The 23,748-nt window shown below is 32.9% G+C and overlaps 1 protein-coding gene across 2 annotated transcripts; it reads right to left on the bottom strand.

The window, feature by feature from the left end:
* Window positions 1–9,634: 9,634 nt before the first annotated feature.
* Window positions 9,635–23,167, bottom strand: LOC106614791 (acyl-CoA Delta-9 desaturase). Of its 2 annotated transcripts, none has more exons than XM_014230695.3 (5): window positions 22,680–23,167; window positions 12,172–12,508; window positions 11,690–12,026; window positions 10,650–10,996; window positions 9,635–10,567 (listed from the first exon to the last, which is right to left on the bottom strand). In XM_014230695.3, exons 2-5 carry the CDS (start codon window positions 12,506–12,508, stop codon window positions 10,335–10,337), a joined length of 1,254 nt encoding a protein of 417 aa, XP_014086170.1. In that variant the 5' UTR covers window positions 22,680–23,167; the 3' UTR covers window positions 9,635–10,334. The 2 variants fall into 2 exon arrangements, with proteins under 2 accessions (XP_014086170.1, XP_036213140.1); XM_036357247.2 differs by having other exon boundaries at window positions 22,942–23,167.
* Between the last annotated feature and the right edge of the window lie 581 nt (window positions 23,168–23,748).

Here is a 23,748-nt window from a genome sequence, read left to right as displayed (position 1 = left end):
TTGGAAAGGGAGTTTATAGTCATTTAAACATCCTGGGCCCCCTAGGCGAATATTTTGCCTAGTAGTACAGATATGCTGTAAATGTCCCAGGTATCACGGCGTACTGCAATTGGAGTAGCCGAGGGCGCGGTATGCATGATAATGCAGTAGTGGTAGATCCATATTTACCTGTACGTGTAGGATGGAATCTTGATTTTGAAATTGGTATTATGTTTTTTGATTTGGAAGTTAGTGCGTTAAGCAAGCAACGTTGTTTTGCATTTATTCGATTTGTTGTTGTGACGACGTATTATTAGATGGTATAATTTTGTTTATTCATTTTATTGCCGGTTATCTACTATTATTTTATTATCGGCTTATAGGATGGCGACTCCACGCCTAGCTCAGATATGGCCAGAATGGGTGCTCCTTTGAAACCTTTGAAGAGGGATCTTGCGAGCGTAAGATTTGTGATTTACGGCTACTTTTTAAGTGGATTTGTACACGTATTACAAGTATTTCCCATAAACCACCAATACGAAGGGGGCTTAGATATATGCGATTAGAGCGACCTTTGCTTGTTGTAAGGCTTGGTGCGTCATTGTATCGCATTGGGAGCATGCTGATCGCTTAACTTTATTTTTAAATTGTTTTATAATTTTGAAAAAGTAAGCTACTAGAGCATAATTTGTTATGTGTCGATTTTTTCGACTTTTTTGGGATAATTTGGATATATGTATGTTAAAGTGCGTATGCACTAATTTGGCAAGTAGGAGGGCACAACATATCTCAAGCTTTTTGAATCAGGATTTTTGTATCATTATTGGCAAGAGCCATCCTGCGGGGTCGAAAAGTTACATATTTGTGTTTTTTCAAACTGATCTTGTCAGAAGGGACTATGAGTTTGTTTTTTCGGCCAATTCTTGGAGTGTTGGAACATTGTGAATTTAGTGGTAGTCGTATGACGTACCGACCATTATTTGATCGAGTAGTTGTGGCTTTGTAGAAGTCTTTACAATACTGATCTCCGGGGTTTTAATTGATATGAGGGGGCATTTTTCTAACTCCCGAAATTTCCTTGATTGTGAATTAAGGTATTCTTTTGAATTTTCGTCAACTTGAGTTGTTGATGTGGAAACTGGTTCAGTAACTAGTCCACTTAGAATCCAACCGAATATTGTATTTTGGGCTAGAAGGGTCGTTGAAATTTTTTCAACACCTTCAAGCATTATTTGCGGTATAAGGTCGCTGCCTATTAGAATATCTATGTTAGCGGGGGTGTTGCAGTTGGGATCTGCTAGCTTTAAGTGTGAAACATTTTGCCAATGCTTGCTATTTATGTGATAGCTTGGAAGCATATTTGTAAGTTGCGGTAAGACTATAGCTTCTGCTTGTATGTGCTTATCCGCTTGGGGGGAAATTAAGGTAATGGGGCAGATTTTATTAGAGTTTTGAACTACTCTTCCGCCCATTTCTGTAATTTCAAAGTTAGCTTGTTTTGTTGGCAGTTGTAGCCTATTTTGAGCCCTAGACGCTATGAAAGATCGTTGTGATCCTTGGTCTATTAAGGCCCTAAGTTTAAACAGTTCTCCTCGGTGTTCGATGGAGATGACTGCTGTGGGTAGTAATACCCTATTTTGTATTTCGCTGTGTAGCGTTTGAGTGTGTTGTGCCTTTGAGCAACATGGTGTCATTAGGCAATTTTCGGTATTGTGGTTTTCGGGATTTGTAGTTGAAACTAAACCCGTGGTTCTTTTTATACTAATATATGCACTCTTTTGGGGTGAGCTGGGCAATGTGCTGTAGTGAAGCATTGTGTGATGTCTTTTTCGACAGTAGATGCAATTGAATTTGCTTTTACAATTTTTATGAGTATGCGTATGTGACAAGCAATTTGTACATAATCTTTTTGTTCTTATATAATTGTTTCTTTCTTGAATTTTTAATTTTTTAAATATCTCGCAAGATTGTAGTTTATGCCCTCTCGTGCATAGTTCGCATGACGTATGATTATTTTGTTCGGATGTGAACGATTGAGATTTGTAAAAGCTTCTGTTTAATTTATTTTTGCTACTAGCTTGGGGTCTATTGAAGCTTCTTTTTTGGTCGTGTTGTACATTTTTTGTTTTAATTATCTTTTTGTCTACCCTTTCAGCGATTTCGTACTGGGTAGTAAGAAAGTCTTTCATTTGTTGCCACGTGGGGCATTTCTTTCGTGATGAGAGCGATTGCTCCCATAAAAGTAAAGATTTTTTTGGTAATGCGGCGGTGCATATGTTTACCAGTATAGGGTCCCAGCTATCTGTGGGAATATTTTGTGTCGATAAAACCGACAAACAGTTTGAAACAGTGGATTGTAGTCTTATAAACTCTTCACTGGTTTCTTTTTGAATTTTTGGCAAGTTTATTAGTGTCGTTACTTGGTTATCGACCAATATTCTTTCATTTTCATATCTTGCTTTTAGAGCTTCCCAAGCCAAATTGAAATTGTCGTCATTAAGTGCGAACTGTTTGACTATTACGCCTGCTTGACCTTGCGTTTTGTATCGGAGGTGATACAATTTTTGCGCTTTTGATAATTTTGGATGGTTGATGTAAACGGCAGTGAACATGTCCCGGAAGGACGGCCATTCTTCATAACCTCCATAAAATATTTCTGTGTCACATGCGGGCACCTCGAGATGGATGCCTGAACTTGCCTCTTGATTTTGTACTTGTGGCAGCTCTACTCTCGGATGTGGAGTAGGTGCAATAGCTTTTATTAGCTTTAATTGATCGGAGATCATAGCTTTTGTAGCTTCGTACTGGTCTAAGCAGTTTTCGTATAGTGCGTAAGCCGATGGTTTAAAATCGTGTGGTAGATCTGAATTGTCATAATCTACTATGGCGTCATGAGCCGTTTGGAGACGAGTCCAAAAATTGTCAATATTTTGTTTTTTTATTTCCAATAACGATTCAGAAATGTCTTGAATCGGTGAAAATGAAAATCGAGTGCAGTATCGTGTTAATCTGTCACTCTCGGAAATGAATTTGGCAACACAAATATTTTTGCCCTTTATTTGCTTTGTGGTAACCTGTCTTGCGCGTGTAGCTTCTGCAGGTGTAATTTGATTTTTATCGTCATTAACCAATTTTGTTTTGTTATTTATTACTATATGTGTCAAAGTTAATTAAAATTTTCTCAGTGTAAACTGATTTAAACGCAGCAATAAATGATAATTAATACCGAATACTATTTTACGTATATACGATTTTTTTTTTTTTTTTGCGGACTAGATATATTTTTACTTGCGAAATAATTTTTTAATTTGTATTTTATTTTAAATATATATTTGTCAGCGTAATTCAAATTTTCTTAATTTAGTTATTAAGAATGGCACTTTTAATTTAATAATACTTATGTTCTTATGTTGGTGTATTTAGGTACACCCTAATACACGGACTTGTGTGTACATATATATTTATGTGCTCGTGAAATTGAGAGCTCGTTGAAGAGATCAATACGAATTGTTTGTGCGTATGTAATATTTTTATTTTCTAGGGCAATTGAGAGCTCGTTGTAGAGATCAATTTGCTTTTACTTTTGTGTACGCAATCCTGCTTGTTTGTTACAAGGGGCATTGCCGGATAATTGCCTATGAGGACTTTGAATATATGTAAAATTGTAAATATATATGTAACATATGAATGTAAGTATGTTGTTGGAAAAAATGTTTTTTTTGTTTTTAATAATTTTAATTTTTTATAAATTCGTTTATCATATATTTGTTTTATCGCCGTTTGATAATATTCGAAATTTATGATAATTTTTTCTTTTTTGAAATGGATATTAAATAACTTTATTAGGTCCAAAAGTAGGGTATAAAGTTACAGATATTATATATTAATCGCCGTTTGTGGATATAAATGTGTATATATACGTATGCATGTAGGCTCGCACAGCGAAGAGAGCGCCAAAGCAAAGTAAATAATGTGCAGGTATTCGACCGTATGCACTTTGTAAATATATTTTTGTATGTATATATGTTTATTAAAAATATATATTTAACGATATATAGAGATGTGATATATAAGCGTTATTTCGATATGCATATATGTATGTTTGTTTGTTGTGTTTTTATTTGTTTCTCTGTCTTGTTTTAGATTTTCTATTTTGCCTATGCTTACTTATTATGTGCAATCCTGCTTATTGCTTTATTAAACACAAGGGGTATTGCTGGAGAAATTTGCAAGTATATACTTGAATTCGTTTTTGATTTTTGTTTCTTGATGGTGTATTTGAATACACGAAGCTAAGCATAAATAGGCATTGAATTATTGTTGTTCTTAATAATACATCTTTAGGTTGGTATATATATTTTACCGAACTGTTGTAGTTTGGTGAACGTATTTGTTATTACAGGTTCTATATATATAAAACTGTAATCTTTACATACATATATGCATGATAAAATAAAGGAATAGGAAACGATACGACTCACTTTGGGGTCCACCAAGGGGTTTTGGGGACAATATTGTATACCATATGTGTGTATGGTATACTTGTGTGTTGCTTTTTCCGCTTGCGGCTCCCAATTTCTGCTTCGCAGTGCTGATTTAGGCTGGTGTGGTTGTTGTTGTGTCAATTTTGAGGTGATTATGTTTTTTTTGTTAGTTTTGACTCGCGCCCGTTCTTTTTTTTTTTTTTTTTAATTATGTATGTATTTTTGTTGTGGTTTTGTTGCTATTCGCGCTCGTATGAAATTTTGTGTTATTTCGCGCCCGTTTTTTTTTTTATAATTGTTGGTTTTTACCTCTTGTACATATGTTTGTGTCACTCCACACTTTCTTCTTCTTTTTTTTTTTTTAAATTAACTTTTTAACAATCTGTTTTTCTTCTACTATGTGTATATGTATGTCAGTTCACTCCACAGCACTTTTTAGTCACTTGTTATATATATATATACATAGTTTTTGTTCGTTTGCATGTATATATTAACGTTTAGCCACTTCACTTTTTTTTTTTTTTTTTTTTTTTTTTTTGTTACTCCATAGTGCCGCTCACTATGGCTCGAAGGACCATGAATAATTATGCTACAATGTTAGCACTCACGAAAGACATATTATTTCCCTTTTTTAATAAAACGCTCTTTATATGTTTAAATTAAAGATGTTTATTTTTTTTATTAAATGTTATTTTCACAACCTTTGAACTAAACGTTAATACCACGATTTTAAAAAGGGCGATAGCGCAGATAGCGATTATACGGTGACGTTGCGCAAAAGAGATCGGAATTATTTCGAATGTGGTGAATTGAAGATCCAATCCCTCTTTTTGTTGATTGTGTGGGGTGTCATCGTGTATGGTGGTAACTTCTGTGCTGACATCGTGTGCAGTGTGGTCGTTTATGTTGTGAGTGCGTGTTGTGTTCCAAGGTGTGGTGTGTTGTATTAGGGTGTGACATTATTTACCCTGAAGAAGCGGTGTAGTTGGAAAGGGAGTTTATAGTCATTTAAACACCCACATAAGGTTGTTTGTAACACAGCCAAACTAAAAAGATTTAAAATGATTCAGATTATTGGCAGATAAACTCAAAAACCATATACTGAAAAATCGACAAAAAACTATCATAAACAATCGCTGTTATCGACTGTCGACACTTTACCACATCTAACACGACCTGACTATTTCGAGAATATATGTTTACCGCAGTATTAATCGTTTTCCCCAAACGTCTACAGTTGATGACAGAAAGAAAAGTGGTGGTTCTCGCGTGGTTCGAACCAATTCAGTCAAAAAAACTGTTGGCGAAGCGCATTCGTGGAAATAAAAAACAAAATATGTCATGAGAAATGAATATATCGAGGTCAGGTCAATGTCAAGACTTATTCAAGATGACTTCCATGTGAAAGCCTACCGTTGGTCATGTGATCTTCTTCTAACAAAAAATCAGGCTCCGCAGATGCAAGCGGCATCTTCACTGTGTTCAGATGGAAAAATGTTCACTTTTAAAGCAGTTTTTAATAATCAAAACAAGAAAATCTTCCAAAGACGCAGTAAATGTTATACCAAGGATTCAACGTGGTCACCATTCAGCTGATGTAATGGTTTGGTGAGGAGTCTCCTGTTGCATACAAGAAGAAATTTGTAGAGTCTCAAAAATTTTTCAAAAGTTCAAGCAGCGTCGGTAATACCAATACGAGTACAAACCGTGCGTGCTGTTATTGATCAATGGCCGAGTCATTAGAGGGCTTGTGTGAAAGAACAAGGTGACCATTTCAAATAAAATTTTGTTCATCGCTCATTTAACATATGCATTATTAAATAAAATTAACCTTTAAAAAAATGTTTTGTGGTTTTGAGAACGGTTTGAATTTGTAACAGAACTTATAGCTAGACTCAATATATTATATTAACAATTATACGTTTACGAAATATTAGAAATTAGTATTTATTTTAATTTTACTACTTTATTACCGGTTTCAACACGAGTCTCTAAGTCTAGTCTTTCCTAACCGGAAGTACATTTTTATTTTTGTATTAAGGAAAATTCTAACTCGATCTCGAATGAGACAATACGAAATAATTATTTGTTTTATTCGTATTATGCAAGTAATAATTTATTAATAATAAAATTTTAAAATAGTTTTTAAATCTTAAAAAGACTCTACCATTTCTAGAGTGGCATCTTTAATGACTAGTTTTGTCACTGTTCACAACTACTGATATTTGATTATGTTAATCATATGAGTTTTCCAGAAAGTCTAGTTATCTAATGCAGACCAAACACATGCATATTAGAAAAATAACTGAATAAAACAAGTAAGGAAGAGTAAAGTGTGGGCACAGCAGAACACCAGATACTCTCGCTAGATATATGTACATAATATATATATATTGAGTGATATGTAAATAGGGTATAAACATTACATGAAAGACGTATATCATTCTATAAATGTAAGTAAGCGAAGATAAGGAGAATGTATAGTCTGATTTCGATCAGTTTTGGATCCGAGTTGACACACGTACTCCGCCTTATTTGTACACTTTCCAGTGGTCCAATTTCTTCATCATACAATATCAACTTCCTCAGGGTGCATTGTATGTTTCGAACAAATTTATGAACACACATACAAACAATCGAATCCTGATAATATATATGTATATATAAATCTATACCCCGTTATATGATCAAAACTATTTAATTCTGTGCAACTTGTTAGCAGAGTAAAACAAATAAAACTCAGACAACATTTCTAACCACTTAATAATATAGTGTCACAAGCGTTTATAAAATCTGTATTAAATATGCATATTCAATACAACTTGTGAAGTTTTTAAACTCATTAAAATAAAGTGTGCATTGTTTCCATTAATTATTGTGTTTGTTAAGATTTTTTTATATAATATTAATAAGGAAGCTGGTCGTTTTGTATGCCAAAAAATCCGTTTGGATATTTTTCTTTGACTACCAAGCGACGAGCAAATATACGTATAACATATATTATAGATTTATAGCGCTTAAACAGGTCATAATTTTGATACTCATTGTCACTGACTTGGAGCAGCAAAAAATGTTTATCACCATCATCATTTTTATCGAGGTTGTAGCATTAAAGGTAGGAAATACGTTTAACGTCTTTTTTGATTTTACTTATCAATTATATTCACCGACACTCCATTTATTTTTCTGATCCCTTTGTTTCTGCACTTTCTTTTTTTTTTATTAAGAGGAAAAAACCGAACTAAGCAAAACGTCTTTAAATCTACAATTATGTCAGAAAAAATTTCTCAATGCCATAGCGATCGTTTTGCTAACGAATTGACGATTGCCTGATTTCCAATGGAACTTAGAATAGTGTTTTATACCAACTAATATAATACTTGACCAATTTTAAAAAAATTCTGATTGTCCTCATACTACCTTCTTGAAACAGTTTAAAATTAGAAAAGGTCGGATTATAACCTTCCATAAAATACTTCTTTCCATAAAACACTGAATTTCATACAAGCTTCTTTGATTTTGCAATAGATAATTTAATCTAAAAATATATGCTGAATAGTATTATACAAGAGTATGAACTAAATGAGTCTATATCTTCGCATAGCCTACATATGCGGAATGAAATAATTTTGATTACTTAAATTTATTTTATAATGTTTATATTTTTTAAAACCTGCCGTACTGCGAGTTGATACCAAACAGAACTGAAATCAGATCAAATCTCCCTGCAGATCCCGTACACCAAATATGGTACTTCCTGTGGAATTTTTTCATATACATACATAGTATATATGTAGCTCATGTATTTCATATATCCTCAAAAAATTTAACAAGAATGTTCCGCTTAGTACAGGTTGGTTGAAATGTTTCTGCGCTCGAAATGAAAAAATACTGTTTTTGGTGCGAAATATATTTTATTATTCAATCTAAGCTCCCTTAACTTCAATAAATTCATTTCAACGTTTCTTAGATGTGTTAGAAAAAGTTATTTAACTAAGTACCTATGTATGTTGATCATAAAATAAGATAAGTGGGTACTAAAAATCGGTATCTAAATACCTCTTAAATCATATTGATTTTCAAGGCAACATGATATAAAAACTTTGTTTTCAGTATGCCAGTATATTACACTCTTGTTCTAAATAAACCGTACAATATTTAATCATACTGCTGATTCACAAAACGCAAAATCCAAGGCCTTAACGATAACTTCTAAATTTTTTGAGACAAAGTGGCTTTGCAAGCAAAACTTTATTGTAGTAGCTTTTCCAACACCACCGAAAGGCTTAATGCCTTTATCCACTAACCACTAAACCACTATCAGTCGACAAATTCTAAAGCCACATCGTTCATTAAGCCAACGCATTCGTTAAAGGTGTGTTTGTGTGTACATGAGTGCACATACTATGTTGCTAACCTCCAAATTCATGTTTTGCAACAATTATCAATGGTTGAGCATCTGCCAAGCTGCTATCGATTTTCGTTTTCATTAGCCGAAAAAAACTTCCGCTTATTAATATTCCATGAAATAAACGCTTCCTTGGTGCTTGAAAGCAACAAACTACAGGTATAAATATGAAAATGCAAATGAAACAAAAGTGTTACTCGCATAATTATGCGAAATTCAAGATCGGAAAGTGAAACAACGAAATTGCTCATCCGCAATGCTGCAAAGGCTGAAAGATTGAGCCAAAGCCGAGCTTTAAGGCTGAGGTTAAGGCTAACACTGCAAGCTTACGACAAGCTCACAAACACATATACTCAAGTGTGCGTGATTCAGAATGTGCTGCACAAAGCGAACGTTGTTTGCTTAGAAACAAATTTCAATTTGCTTTTTCGCATATTCGCATCTCCTGCGCGTTGCGCTAACTTTAGCGACTCTTCTCAACTTTTTTGTGATTTTTGTTAATTTATTATTTGTAGTTATGTTTTTTTTTTTTTTGGTATGTATTGTGTATCGTCGTTCACTGCTGTTTGTTATATAAGCGAGTGACTTTTCTTGTTGTCTGTCGATTCTTATGCAAAATAATTAATAAATTTATAAATAATTTAAGCATTGTGCGGTAATCCGCTGCTAACTGGTCGCTAATTAAACATATGACGCAGAAACTTTTATGTGTTGGTTCATATATATATTTTTTATATATGTATGTGCAAATAAAATACCCGCATATTTTTCAAAACTGTTTTATTTCTTTACCTTAACATTTTTGGTTATTGTTCATATTGTAATATACAAAATAAATTTAAAGCAAACTAAAACTAGCATTCCATTTCATACATGTATGTTTGTATAATATGTATATAAAATATATATTTAGTCAACCGCTCAGTTGAAAATCATTAAAAAAAATTAAAAATAAAAAAACATTAAAACTCTATACAAGCAATCTCCTTAGAACTAGCCTTAACGCTGTAAGTATGTGAACTACCTCCCTTAACGTAATAAGTGTGTATGCCGCATATAACCTCCATTGTGTGTTTTAAAAAGTACGCACCCTCATAATTAACTTATCAATCAGTATTTTCTTCACATCATCCAAAAGCCGTGAAGCACGCAGCTTTACCCTCCCCCTCTCGATAATAAGATAATTTGCAAGTACATTAAGTAGACGCATTCTATGTTTATGGGTGTGCTTGTGTGTGTTTGTTCGTACTTTAGGTTGGTGGTTTGTTTTATTTTTGTTGCTTTTTTCCTTTTTTATTATTCTATGAGTTTTTTAGTGCTAGCGGTTGCTGGGAAATTGTTAGCTTGCAACAGGCACCAAGTATAAGTTTACTCATTAAATAGTGTACTCTTTCCATTATATGCAAACCAGAAGAATAAAAACGCATGAAACTGTGTACGAGCGCTATAGACTGCAAGCGCCTCTATTCCTCTTTCTTATGCAAAGCACCCTTGCGATCCTCATCGCAGATATCCTGATCGTCCCACCCCCAAACGAGTGTCTCTTCATTTTCATGATCGAGTTTCGACACCAGTTCGCTTACGTTCACGTTGTTGTTGTTCACATCTTGCACCGATGGGTGAGAGCCATCGCCAGTACGTTGTACGCGCTTCAAGATCATCTCGTTCGACACAGATTTCAAATCGTATGCTTGGCCTGAGCATATAAAAAAGGAAAAATACATTGGTACGTTAAAAGTATTAAAAATATGTGTAAGCTTTAGGTCACTTAAACTCACCTATACGCGCCATGAAGTCCAAGAAAGCGGTCGTCCAGTTGTATTGGTAGGTGCCTAATTCTCCCGCTTTGTAATCCCATGGGAAGACATGATGATAGTTGTGCCATCCTTCGCCGAAAGCAATTATCGACACCATTTTGCTATCTACCGAGCTGATGTTATTTTCGTATGGTCGCATGCCGTAGAAGTGAGCCGCGCTGTTCACTAGCCAAGTGCCATGCAGTGAGAGCGTATAACGCAGCATAGAGCAGACGAAAAAGCAAACTTGCAGCGACGAGCCCAATACGAAGTAGGGGAAGAGTGCAGGAATGACGAAACAGCAAATCGGCATGACGAGGAAGTATAATCTGTGGGTTCAAATTAATTAGTAATGGTTTTATTTTTATTCCTAAAAGGTCAATGGTGTATTACACCATAAAAAACTAGATTATTGTCAAGTTTAAGGTGACGATTTTCATATACGAATCAAATTTAGCTGTAGTTCCAGCAGTGATATTTCGCTCAGTTACTCTCTTATAAGAGAGTAAAATTAAAAAAGCTTTTAAACAAGCAATTGTCAGTTTGACAGTTTCTAAAAAAATCGACTATCGTGACATCAATTTACAGAGCTCTCCCTCTATTTTTCACTTTACTCCGATTTAATTCGTCTTCAAGAACTTCCATTACAAATTGGATCTCCGTTGTCCAATAGGTATGGTTGTCCAATAGGTATTCATGCGGTAAGGCTAAAAATCTTGTCGGAAATTGTCACAGTTTTATGGAAAAGTGCGAGGTGAAAACATCCAGACGCTTTCTCCTCCATTGTCCAATTTTTGCAAGACTGAGGTTGAAACATCTTATACACTATGATATCTTCGTATATGGTATATGGTATGACACAACAATTTATGAGGGTTTTTATGATCAATTTTCTAGAACTTTTGGGTACCACAACGGACCGGCGCTCTAAACTGTTCATGTGAGATCGACCTTTTAATCAAACCTAACTCCATTATCCACTCGATAAGACTTAATCTGCAATTTCATTTAAAACTACTCACTTCTTCTGAAACTTAACAACGGGATCGGCCAAAATGTCACTCATATCAATGGTCTTTCCACGCTCTCTCACATCGGGATGTTTCTTGCACATCAACCAACCCATATGGGCAAAGAAGAAACCACGACCCGAATTATGGGGATCTGCATTAGTATCGGTAAATTTGTGATGAACACGATGATCACGACACCACTCGTAAATGCTGTTCTGGAAGGCGAGCGATTGGCACAACATAAGGAAGATACGCAATGGCAGTTTAGCTTTGTAGGCACGATGCGACCAGAGACGATGTACACCGGCTGTAATGCCCAAACCACCGAGAATGGCGTATAAATAGCCTATGGAAGTAGGAAGAAAGGGAGAGAGAAAACAAAGATATTTAATAAATGAAGAAACAAGTAAGCGACTTTTTATATATATAATATGTACAAGTACATGTATATACTATATGCGAGTACATGATAGTATCAGTGCAGTACTCACCAATAAAGAACTCCAAGTATGCGTTCTCAGCCCAAATAAGATACACACCATAGAGTGCCGTCGAATGCAACACCACGAATAACATCACATTGAACCACACAATTTCCATTTTATAAGGATTCTTCGTGACAGCGTCCGCTTTACTTTGAGTTTGTGCCGACGCTTTGGACGAATTCTGTTGCATTGCCGCAGCCGATTCACCCTGATTGGGTACACGATCATTACTATTCTTACAACTGGGCTTAGCCAATGTAGTCTGTTTATTGTTGTTGGCATCATTATTAGTAATTCCCGTTTCGGCAATGAGAAAAGTGCTGCCGATCAGATTTGGAGCCATCTGTAGGAAGCATAAAAAGAAAAAGAGTATAAATTAATTATTTGAGATGTTAAAATTATAACTCTTAGCACTGACAAAAAGCGTAGAGCAGTGCTTTAAGTAATAAGAATTTCAGATTTTTGATGTTTTTTCATTACATAAATTATTGTTTCATAACCATCTTTTATTATATAGGTAAGTCTTAAATCATGCATGATTGCATAATACACGCTGACAACGTCATTGATAAGCACATGTGATTGATTGATTTAAATAAGTTTTCAGTAAAATGAGCTTCATGCTCATTGTTCTCTATGCGATTCGCCCGTCATGACTCTCACGTACTCATAACGCTTTCATACACAAATATTTGTATTCTCCATATTCCACCCACAATACCTTATTTCGTTGTCAAGCAGACGCTTCGCCAGATAGTCGTTACCAATTCGATTTACGTGTCTGCGATTTCCTTATACTGACTACCAAATAAGTTCTAAACTAAGCTTAATGTAGTTATAGAATGTGTTAATGAAATTCTCAAAAAATATGGCTCATCAAAAATTCCCATCAGGTTTGACTAAAAAAATTACGAATGCAAAGAACCGATTTGTGAAAAAAGTGCGATAAAAGTGTATAGTTGCTCGAGAGTTCAAAGTCGCGAGAACAGGGACATCAGCTTTTTAATTAAAGAGGCGATGAAGACACGTGTTAAGCTTTAGAAACTTGTGGTTTCGAATTCCAAAGCTAAATAATGCGAAATGTGAAACACATTGAATCAAATATTGCTGGTAAAGCAACTTTTTTTGGCGAGTTTTTAGCTGATTTCGTATTCGCTGAGAGATTTGAAATAAAATTCATATAGTAATTCTATTTCTATTTGCAAAATCATAAAACTTTAGTAAAATGCATGTCAATCAAACGGTCACACAAAAGGGGCTTGGCCCCTTAATGGTCGGTCATAAAAGTTGTCTAAAACTGAATAAAATATCTTTCGTACGAAGGTAGGACTCAATTTTAAATTCTTTAAAATAAACACCGACATAATATTAACTAGCTGATAGGAATCTAGTAAACTAATTGTAGCATCAATTAATGTCAATGTTCTTTTATAATACTTACGAGTGTGTACTCGTAGTACGAAGTTTTAACGGTCTTCCCAAAAACGTGCTTTGTATAAGAACAGAGATGTCAGATAATTTAAGAATTTAAGTAAATATGTGTATTGAAGCGAATTTCCGCATAGCTAATGTTCATATGTATATAAATATATATATATATATATATGTCTCAAACAAATTAGTTGAGGTTAAGGTGACTTAATGCAATATAAATAAAGTGTCAATCATTCTAATGTAGACATGCTTAATAAAAGCGAAAACTCTGCTGAAAATATCGTCAAATGAGAAGCGGTACATTCAATTTCTAGCAAGGATATGTAGTACAACTGACTAAAAGTTCTGGGATTAATTTTACGTAAAAATATCTAAAGACTTAAATTGGCAAAAAAGAAGTTTCCAAATAATCTAGCTCTAATTCTTTCAAGAAGACTACGTACTATATAAGTATTTACCTTTTCAGAGCTATAGAACAAATGCCATATAGCCGAGTTTAATAGAAAACACTATTTATTAAAGTTAAGGCTAAGAATATAGTAAAGCGTAGTACAAATAAAAAATTACAAAAAATTTGAAAGGCATAAAGAAGTATTATGATAAAATAAACAATTAATTAGTGTGACACACTCTTTTATAGCTCGAGAATTAAGTTTTGCTCACACCACTCACTCTACTATGCATTTAGCCTTAGGTTGTTAACCTTAAATGATTAAATTGTGTAACACAAACATATGTATATAATAAACTCCGAAAATAAAAGTATCTATAATATGTTTAGTCTTAGGAAATCTCAAATTGATTATGCATAAAACAAATTTGAAACGTTTGAGTAATTTTGCTGACAATAAAATAATTGCAAGCAAGTAGTTAAACTCTAAAATGCAATAAAAATTGTTTTTAGAAATTTTTTTTTAAATTATTTTCTTTTAATTATAAAATTGTTGTCTACTAATTCGGCATTGGTGCTGTTAAAATCGATTAACGGTATTTAGCGGTTAGTTTCAATTGCATGGTTCATTGCATGTTGCTTTGGTTATTCACCATAAACCGCATAACTTCAAATTAGATATTTATGAAATCTTTAAATTAATTTGGCAACACCTTCCGACAACACTTTGTGGCAATTCATGTCAAAAGAACTTCAAACTAGCAATTCAATTGAGTAATTTTAAGATTCGATTCGAAGTATTTGGGTATTGCAATGTTTGCATATTACCACACCGCATTTGGAAGCAATAAAATGTGATAGACGTAGACCGGCAGTGATTTGAATTTATGTAGTGTATATATGCACATAGATATAAATAAATATTGGTACATATGTATGTATGTAGGTTTATACTAGAAGTAATTTAAATACTATTCAGCTACATTTTCAAAAATGTATATCCATACATATAACATATATGTATATATAAACATTGTATATATGTTCGTATGTCAGAATTTTTTGATAAACTTTTGGCAGTTAGTCATTTCCGGCCACAATTCTAAACCCAAAATGTACGTAATGTTTATATGCCACAGCAATAAACGTGCTTTGATGGATTACCATTTTATTACTTTGGAAAATATTTTTGTTGTTTTTTTTTTTTTTGTTAATTGACCATAAGTGTTTTGTTACAGCATAGTTAAAAAAAATGTTGCAACTCTTTTACATATTCTTACAATCTGTGGTCATTAAAACTGCAATTAAATAGTTACTAACTAATGAAGTCAAGTTTTGTAAGAACTCTGCATTCTGGCGTTAACATAAATTTCATTAAATTCTTACAATGTTATGAAATAGTTGTATTCTCATCTTATTTAGCGAATATAGCGTTGAGCAAAGTAGCAGTTATTAGCTGTCAGTAACATATGTTTGACAGTATCAGCTACAATTATGCTGACGTCACAATAGCGAATGTTAATCAAGTATATATTAGTATTTTCGGAGTTATTTTGATCTTTTATAAATTATCTTTCAGCTATTTTTCTTTCTACTAGTCATATAATAAAGCCCGCTTAACTTATTATATAAATTTGTCGTTGTCAAACGCTTTATTTCTGAAGGTTTATTAGTTATGTTGACCAAGATTCAGAGTTTATAAAAAAGCTGAGGTTAACCAAAATTTGTTTCTATTTTTTAAGGCCCATCGAAAACTGCCGGTTTTCGCTAACATTAACAACAAAAGGCACTCAACTTTATTTTAACATTCTTCATTATAAAATGGTTTAAAGATTTATATACTCATATAATGACATATAACTTATAAAATCTATTGGAAAAAGCCGTGTTTATGTTTTGTCACAGAAGATCTGAATGCTTTTAGAAATATTTTTTACAAATATTTTTATACCTTTCATAAGCAAAAATAACGAAAAAATTGTGCCGTTCTTAAAAAAATCCGAAGAAGCTTGACAGCTTGTATTCTAAAAACAATTTCAAAACATAAATATACAATAAAACACTAAATATTAAGCGCAAATCTTTAAGCACACACTTAACTATTGAAAAATTAGCAACAATCCAACTGAATGCCAATTTCGTGGCATTTGCATAAATTAAAGAGATGCTGGCTCAGAGACGTGCTTTGGCAGTGTGAAACTTGAAAACTTGCAGTTTGTGCGGTTGGCAGCCGCAAGCAACTTGTGGAATTGATGGACTTGACATTGAATGCGGCAATTGATATTTTGTGCACCTGTCTCCGCCCAGCCTTGCCTTTGCCGAGTAGCAAGGCTTTATTTGGCTTGCTATATGGCAGGTCATAGTCGCTTAGAGCTGTGGCAGCAATCTGGTTGTTGGCAATGTGCAACAATGCTTCAGCATTTAAACGAAAATACTTGTATACAGGGTGAGTTGGGATATATAATTTATATATAATTTGAACTCTTATATTTACGATTTCATTTTCGAGCTTGATACATATTTTTTAATGTTATTGAAGACCTCTCGTAATTTAATTTTTGAAATTTATAAAAAATAATTTTAAAACTTTTGAAAAAATTAAATGTTTTTCTTTGTTCATAAAATATATATTTTATTAAGTTATTGAAGACCTTTGGTAATTTTATTAATTTCATATTGAAAAATACTTTAAAAATTTTTAATAAAAATAATTCGAAACTAAAACATTTATTTTCAAAAATAAAATTAAGACAAATGGTGATTTTATTTATTGAGTATTGAAAAACAGTTTTATAAATTATGTAATTAAAAAAATTGTAATTAAAACTTTTTTTTTAATTGTAATTTCTTGTTTTGTTGATAAAATGTGTATATTTTTTAGTGTTATTGAAGATATTTTTAACTTTTTGGAAATTTGAAAAAAAAATTTTTTTTTTTAAATTTCAAAAGCATAAATTATTTTTTTTTTTAATAAAATTTATATATATTTCTAGTGTTATTTAGTGATAGTTAAGTTTCTTCACTTAAGTTTCCCGTATATTTAAAATTTTAATTAATATACTTTTAAAAATTAAAATTTTTTTTGACAAAACACCCTTTATATAATCGCTTATATTTATTAATTGTCTTAATCAGCCATTTATGTGTGTTTACGGACAACAAAAAATATATTGGCACTATTTTGTAGGCCAAGTTTACTCGCATAGAATATTTATATTGAAAGTATTTTTGACGAGGCTCAAAACGCGCTCTCTGCATTCACACAAATGAATCGACTTGGTAAGCTTTGAAAACCATTAAAACTGTTTGCGAGTTTCACAAAAACCATACGCTATAACCCCTCCGTCGACCTGTAGTCCCTAAAGCCAGCGAATGCAGCGCAGGTTAATCCACTCTATGCGGCGAAGAAACATGCTTTCGGCTAAAGCCTGATTCTTGTTTCACCTGCAAAACTTCTCTATGGATTTTTTGTGGTCTTTATGTTCGCAATCTTTTTCCAAAGTGAAGTAATTTTAAACTAATTCGATACGGTACTAAATGTTGCATAACGACTTTAGTTTTAAAGGCGAAGCGCAACTGGTTGGCCTCATATGCTGGCTCTTTGTATACCACATACACATATGTATTGCGACATTACATACTTATATACGAACATACATATATTTATATAGCAATAAGAATTATAAAAGCAGCCATAAAAACTATTTACAGTTTCCACTTTAAATTTCCCTTTCAATTTTCGATTGGATCAGCTTCCCAATAACAACAACAAACTTTAAGAATCCGTAGATATGAGCATATATTTATATTCTTAAAGTTTAACTTCTTGTAACTATAGTCATAATATTTTGCAATTTTCCAATCGTCATGTGCATAAAATGGAAAATTGAAAGGGAAATGTAAAGTGGAAATAATATGCAATAGCCATGCCAAAGTTAACTGTAAATAATTTTTATGGCTGCCTTTGCAAAACTAATTACTATTTTTTAAATCAAATGTAAGCCATTAAATCCGTGCAGTGAATTTTTGAAGTAATTTTTTTGTTGATTTATTCAAAAATGTGGTAACTCTGCACATAATATTCCATAAATTTACTATTTGAAGTGTTTAAATGTTCTCAGTGTTGAAATGTTAACAGGAAAACTATCTTTGCTTCAGTAGTGGAAAAAGTAATTAATGCAAATTTTGACAAAAAAGTATTTTAATGATTACCGTGAGTGGATCTGAGGAATACTTTTTTACAAACAAAATCAGTTTTTATAAGCAAACTGTAGTTAAGCCTCCTGTTTCGTCACGTCAGTAAATCCTTCTAAAGTGACGTCAAAACATCGACTGATAATTCATTTATGTCAATTATTTAACGGAACAGTAATGAGCACAAATATGTTATTCATGACATGGAACAGCTAAGTGAAGAGTGATGCTTCTGACATGAACTTCGAGCATATTGATGATTTATTCAAAAATCAATCCATTTTTAATCTTATCAAATATCTCGTCACACATTAGATAAGGGGTTTTAAAAGTAAATTTATATAAAACTGATCAGCGTGACAAGCTAAGTCGATTTTGTCATGTTCACAAAATTTGGCATGTATTAATATCCAAGGCAACGGTATCAAGGAAATTGTCAAGATTGGACAATGCAGGTCATATAAGGGGATCGTTCTAAATCAAGATACAGATATTTTTATATACCTTTATGCTATAAAAAATTTAGCTACTTAACTGGTTTTTGGAAAATTCCGTTTAGGTCTCATAATAACTTTGATTTCTACAATATATACCTCTTTAGTTACATTTCGTAGCTAAGTTCTATGTATGCAAGATTTTTAAACGCACGTACACGCATAATTCTTTGCTTTTTCAATATTCATCGCACGCATTTTCAAATTTAATCAATTTGTACGACTACAATAATTGTAGAATAATAGACACTTCTCAACGCGTACAAACACACATAAATACTAACATATATATATATACGTATGTGCACATAAACATTCTTTTAAATTGGCAAGCGTCATAAAAATCACTCTAATCGCCAACAATTGACGCCCGCACACCCACCAACCAGCCAACCAACCAACCCAACTAGCGACATTACACTGTGTACACACATATGTACATACATACAAACATGCACTGCTGACCAACGTGTATTTTTGTAACGACTATTCATGTTACTAATATGCTGTGAACGTCAATGCGCCGCCGGCACTCCAATGCGTTACATACATATATATGTGTGCGTGTGCGTGTTTGTGGGCACAGCAACCGCCGACAAGGCGCTGAAGAGTCGCACGCATTTGCGCATGCGCGTGCACCACATATTAATTGTGTGAAGTTCGCTTAGAGACACGCAGCTTTTCAGCGCGAATTTGCATATATATGTGTATATGTTTGTGTGTGTGCGTTCCACACACAGATTTACATGTGAATGGTACATCTATTGACATGTGTGTCTATATGCTTGTGCGGTTGCGCGGTTTATCCCAAAACGATACAAATCGCGAAAAAAAAATATAAAAATATCAATATTCAAAATGGCAAATCAATTGGCATATTGTGAATAATCAATTTGATCGATTCATACAGTTGACGCGCGTATGTTTTTCGCTTTATTTTTTCTACTTCCCCCCCCTCCACACTTCGACTATTATTTATATAATTATTATTCCACTTATGGTCTGCAAAACTTGGAATAATTTATAATTCTTCTGCTTTTGTGAATTATACGTGATCTCAATTCTAAAAACAACAACAGCAACAACAGGCAGTATATTATAAAAACAAAAATAGTCACGGTGTGGCTCCTACGTGCCATAAGTAAGTAAGGATTGCGTGCGAAAAAATTCGGAAATGTTTAGAAGATGGCAGCACTATTTTTTGTGACTAGTTTTCCGTTATTCTTCCGTTACACATTCTTTTTTTTATTGTTCTTCGTACCGAGGCAACTTTATTTAAAGAAAGTTGTTATTAATAAAGATTTCGATTAAAGAAAAATCAAATCTAACACTTATTTTGTACTTTTACCAGCAAAAATATGCATCGAAATGTATGGTTTGGCAAACGATTTGCTCATGTGGTTAAAAACAGAATCATTTGTAACTAAAGGCACCAGCAACAGTTAGATTTATGGTAAAGAATGTTTGGAGTAAAGATTACTTCCGTTTATCCCCAACCCTCCAAACGCACCGATGCTAAGACCAATTGATCGATGTTGAGCAATAGTTTAGCGATAACTTAAGAAAAAAGGAGAACACGCAAAAGATATGATTTATTTTACAAAACAATGGATTGAAGCTGCTAAAATATGTAATGAACCATGTGTACAGAGTTTGATGAGAGGCATCAAACATAAGAGCCGAAATTTTTATGGTACACCACAGTGAACTAAAAATTAAAAGATTTTAATAAAACATGTTTATATATTAATCAAACTTATAAAGTAAAATCTTATTTTATAAGATGCGGGCCTTATGTATGGAGCCAATGCTTGAAGTATGTTACATAGCTTATTAGTCGTTGACTACCGTGTCTAGCCTAGAGACAACAAGCCACTCAACTGAGTGTATCCACCATCCGTGCTGGCAACGTTGCTTCCTCACTGCGTAGTTGTGGTCAACTAGGAAGTGAAAATGTTTTTTGGGCTCTCGTTTTTTTATTATTTATATGTGTGTATACTTCCGAAAACAACTCTTTGTCTGCTATCTTGCTATGATATACTTCAAACAGGTTATGAACGAAATCAATAGTTCGGTGGCTGGCAATATTGATTGGCATTTGCTTGATAATTGAAAAAATTTAAATAAAATGCTTATCTCATGTTGCCATTTTTATTGAAAAAAAAAACAATAATTCTTGTTAGTTTAGTGTGATTTTTAGCTAGCTTTGTATGCTCTATTTTTATACCAACACATATTTCTAGACAAAATTTAGAAGAAGAGAAAAATATTTGTGAATTGCACTGATATTACTATTTATTTTATAACAAATTATAGTAACAATTTTAATGATTTTTTTTTCAATTTATATTTTAGTTTTTAGCCCCATTTATTCAAATTCATGCGAATTCTACTAAACCACTTAAGTATGTAAAACAGAAACTATAAAAAATACAAATTTATAATATAGGCATATAAACTAACGTAAGATCTTGATTTTGCAAAGACGAGTTATAAAAGCTGAACTCATAATTCGAAGTCGAGTTTAAGATTTTATATATACAAATTAGGGGAAATTATGATTGCTGTGTTCGATAGGCCATTTCTCAGTTCGCGCAGAATTTCCTCTGACTTTGAAACATAGTTTTTTTTTTTTTTTTGACTAAGGATATAAATATAAAAGAAAACTTTAGTGTAATCTGTGAGTTCAGAAAAATATCGAGCACTTTTTAATTTTTTGTTGTTATTTATATTAAAAGAAATTTCAAAACAGTTTTTTTTTTTTATTTTTAATGTGCATGAAAAAACTTATCAAATGTATAGTAAGTCATTTAATAAATAAATTATCGAAGCCTTATTATTAATATTATGAATTTTATCATTAAAAACCAAACATTTGTAAATTATAGGTATACCATATACAACTGTTTCAGATTAAAAGCTAAGTTATAAGCTCTCTATTAATACGTTTTTTGCGACAAACCCACTTATTTTTGTCTAATTATTATAATAAGAAAATTCTAAAAATTAAAAAAAAGTTTTTTGAAACACACATTTATACTTATTTTACATTTTCATCAGTTTAAGTAGATGTTTATTTGGCACCCTATTGCCCTATGTGAATAAAAGTTTGGAAGACACTTGCTTCTGGAAAGCCATTCTACCAGTGATTTTTGGTATCATCTGCGCTTTTGTGACGAAATGATAACATATATATGATACCGAGCCAATTTTCTGCAGGAACTTAAGAAAACCAATATGTTTCATTCGTTTAAAAAAAACAATCGAAAAGCTACAATTATCGTGTCTGTGCAACTACAAAATTTCAATTTAAAAATATTTAAAAGAAAAACTACACAATAATAACAAATATGATACTACTTATATGAGCTCATGTCCGTTTCGAAACAAACTTGAGTTAAATATGTATTATAAGAAAATAGATATTTGAAGTATATATATTCTTCTTACATAAGAAAAAAAAGGTAGAAGCAAAATTAATTCAAAATTTAGTAGATTTTTCCATTCATGAATGAGTGGATTTTTTATAAAAAAAAAAATACGCATAATAAGATAATCCACACAAATTCACAAAAAGACAATGCCCTCGATGGAAAAATGTGAAACTTCTAGTAAATATCTGTCATGGGAAAACTGCCCGAAGGATATTCAAAACTAAAACTGGTGGTAATAGTTCAGTATATATTTTACTTGTGTCATTTTCACTTTTTAAGAAATGCTTAAGCTCACGAATAATGCAGTGGCCTAACCATTAAGGTACATTTTTAGAGCACTCCAACTCCATTTAATCTATATTAAAGAGTCTTCCAAGTCTTTTTACTTTTCATGTTTCATATCACATTTTCTAAATTATTATTTTCAATTGCTGAAATTGAAATTATTTATTTTTTAGGCACTTAACAGTTTCAACTTTACTATTTTGCACAGTTCATGAACAAGGCTTAAAGTTTATCAATATATATGTTTTGGAAAGAAGTCCTTTATTTTTCGCTTTCGCTCACCTTAATTTCTTATGCTCCTTACAGTTTTTTGATTAGAAATAATATTTGTTTTATTTTCTCGTAGTCCTTTTGTTTTGTAAAATTCTCATTTAAGAATTCTACAAAAGGTATTCAATTAAATCTTCAATTCTGCCCACACAAAGTTCTTATTATTTTGTTATCTCCTTATTTCTTTACTAATTTTCAAATGGCTTTGTTTTAAACAATAAGTTTAATTTTGCATTTTTTTCTGTATTCTTGTATTTCGTTAAACACACCGCACCTTTTTTTTTTGGTTGTTCTGAAGTCTTGCTGCACGCGCAAGGATAATGCGATCAAACGCGACGTACACGTCACTAAAAAAAAGCTCAAGTTAAACGCCGCTAATATGCCCGGGCGCACTATTGATGGTCGTGGTCGTTGTCGTTACCGCCGATGATCAATGCGTTCGTTGTTGACTGTATGAAGTCGGTAGACAAACAGTTTGCCTAGAAATAATTACACCGAATTTTAAAGACAATTCAAATGTGCTGTCTTTTAATGTTTCGCATGCCTCAGCCAAACGCCAATGTATTGGCATTCTCGTATACGTACACTCGTATGTGCTCGGATGTGTGTGTGGGAGCGTAGAATTTGTACTTCTGCTTGCCGCTATGCGTTCCAAAATAGCTAATTGTTAGTTTGAAACGCTCTGCTATTGTTGCTCGTCAAACGCTTTTGTTTGTATGTGTGTGTGTGTGTGTGTGTATGAGTTATGCTTGTAGTTATACTATATGTATGTCATCGCCGCCTCTAGCATTTCGTCAGGTGCTCACGGTAGTGTTCGTGGCGCTGCCGCTGCTGCTTAGTCTGTCGGCAGCCGATCGCTTAGGTTAGAGGGTTAGCCGCCTCGTTATGTCAGCTTGCATTATTTTTGCTATTAGTGCAGCAATTGCATGACTTTATTGGTTCGATGAAGATCGCGTTGAATAATGGTGCGCTCAACTTCTTAAGGGGAGACTTTGTACGGTCAAGTTGATCACGTTCAGTTCTATGTATCTCGTTATAATCTAAGATGCGAAAAATTCTATGTGATTGCTTACTAATTCTT

The sequence above is a fragment of the Bactrocera oleae genome, chromosome 2 (genome assembly GCF_042242935.1).
Source record: "Bactrocera oleae isolate idBacOlea1 chromosome 2, idBacOlea1, whole genome shotgun sequence".
NCBI lineage: Eukaryota > Metazoa > Arthropoda > Insecta > Diptera > Tephritidae > Bactrocera > Bactrocera oleae.
Note: the sequence above shows the minus strand (reverse complement) of the source record. Positions and strands in the feature narration are given on the sequence as shown.

Coding starts and splice junctions, on each gene's coding strand:
- LOC106614791 (XM_014230695.3), bottom strand. CDS start 12,508: ATGGCTCCAAATCTGATCGGCAGCACTTTTCTCATTGCCGAAACGGGA. Junction 12,027..12,171: donor ATACTTGGAGTTCTTTATTG/GTGAGTACTGCA, acceptor CTACTTCCATAG/GCTATTTATACGCCATTCTC. Junction 10,997..11,689: donor GTTGTTAAGTTTCAGAAGAA/GTGAGTAGTTTT, acceptor TTGAACCCACAG/ATTATACTTCCTCGTCATGC.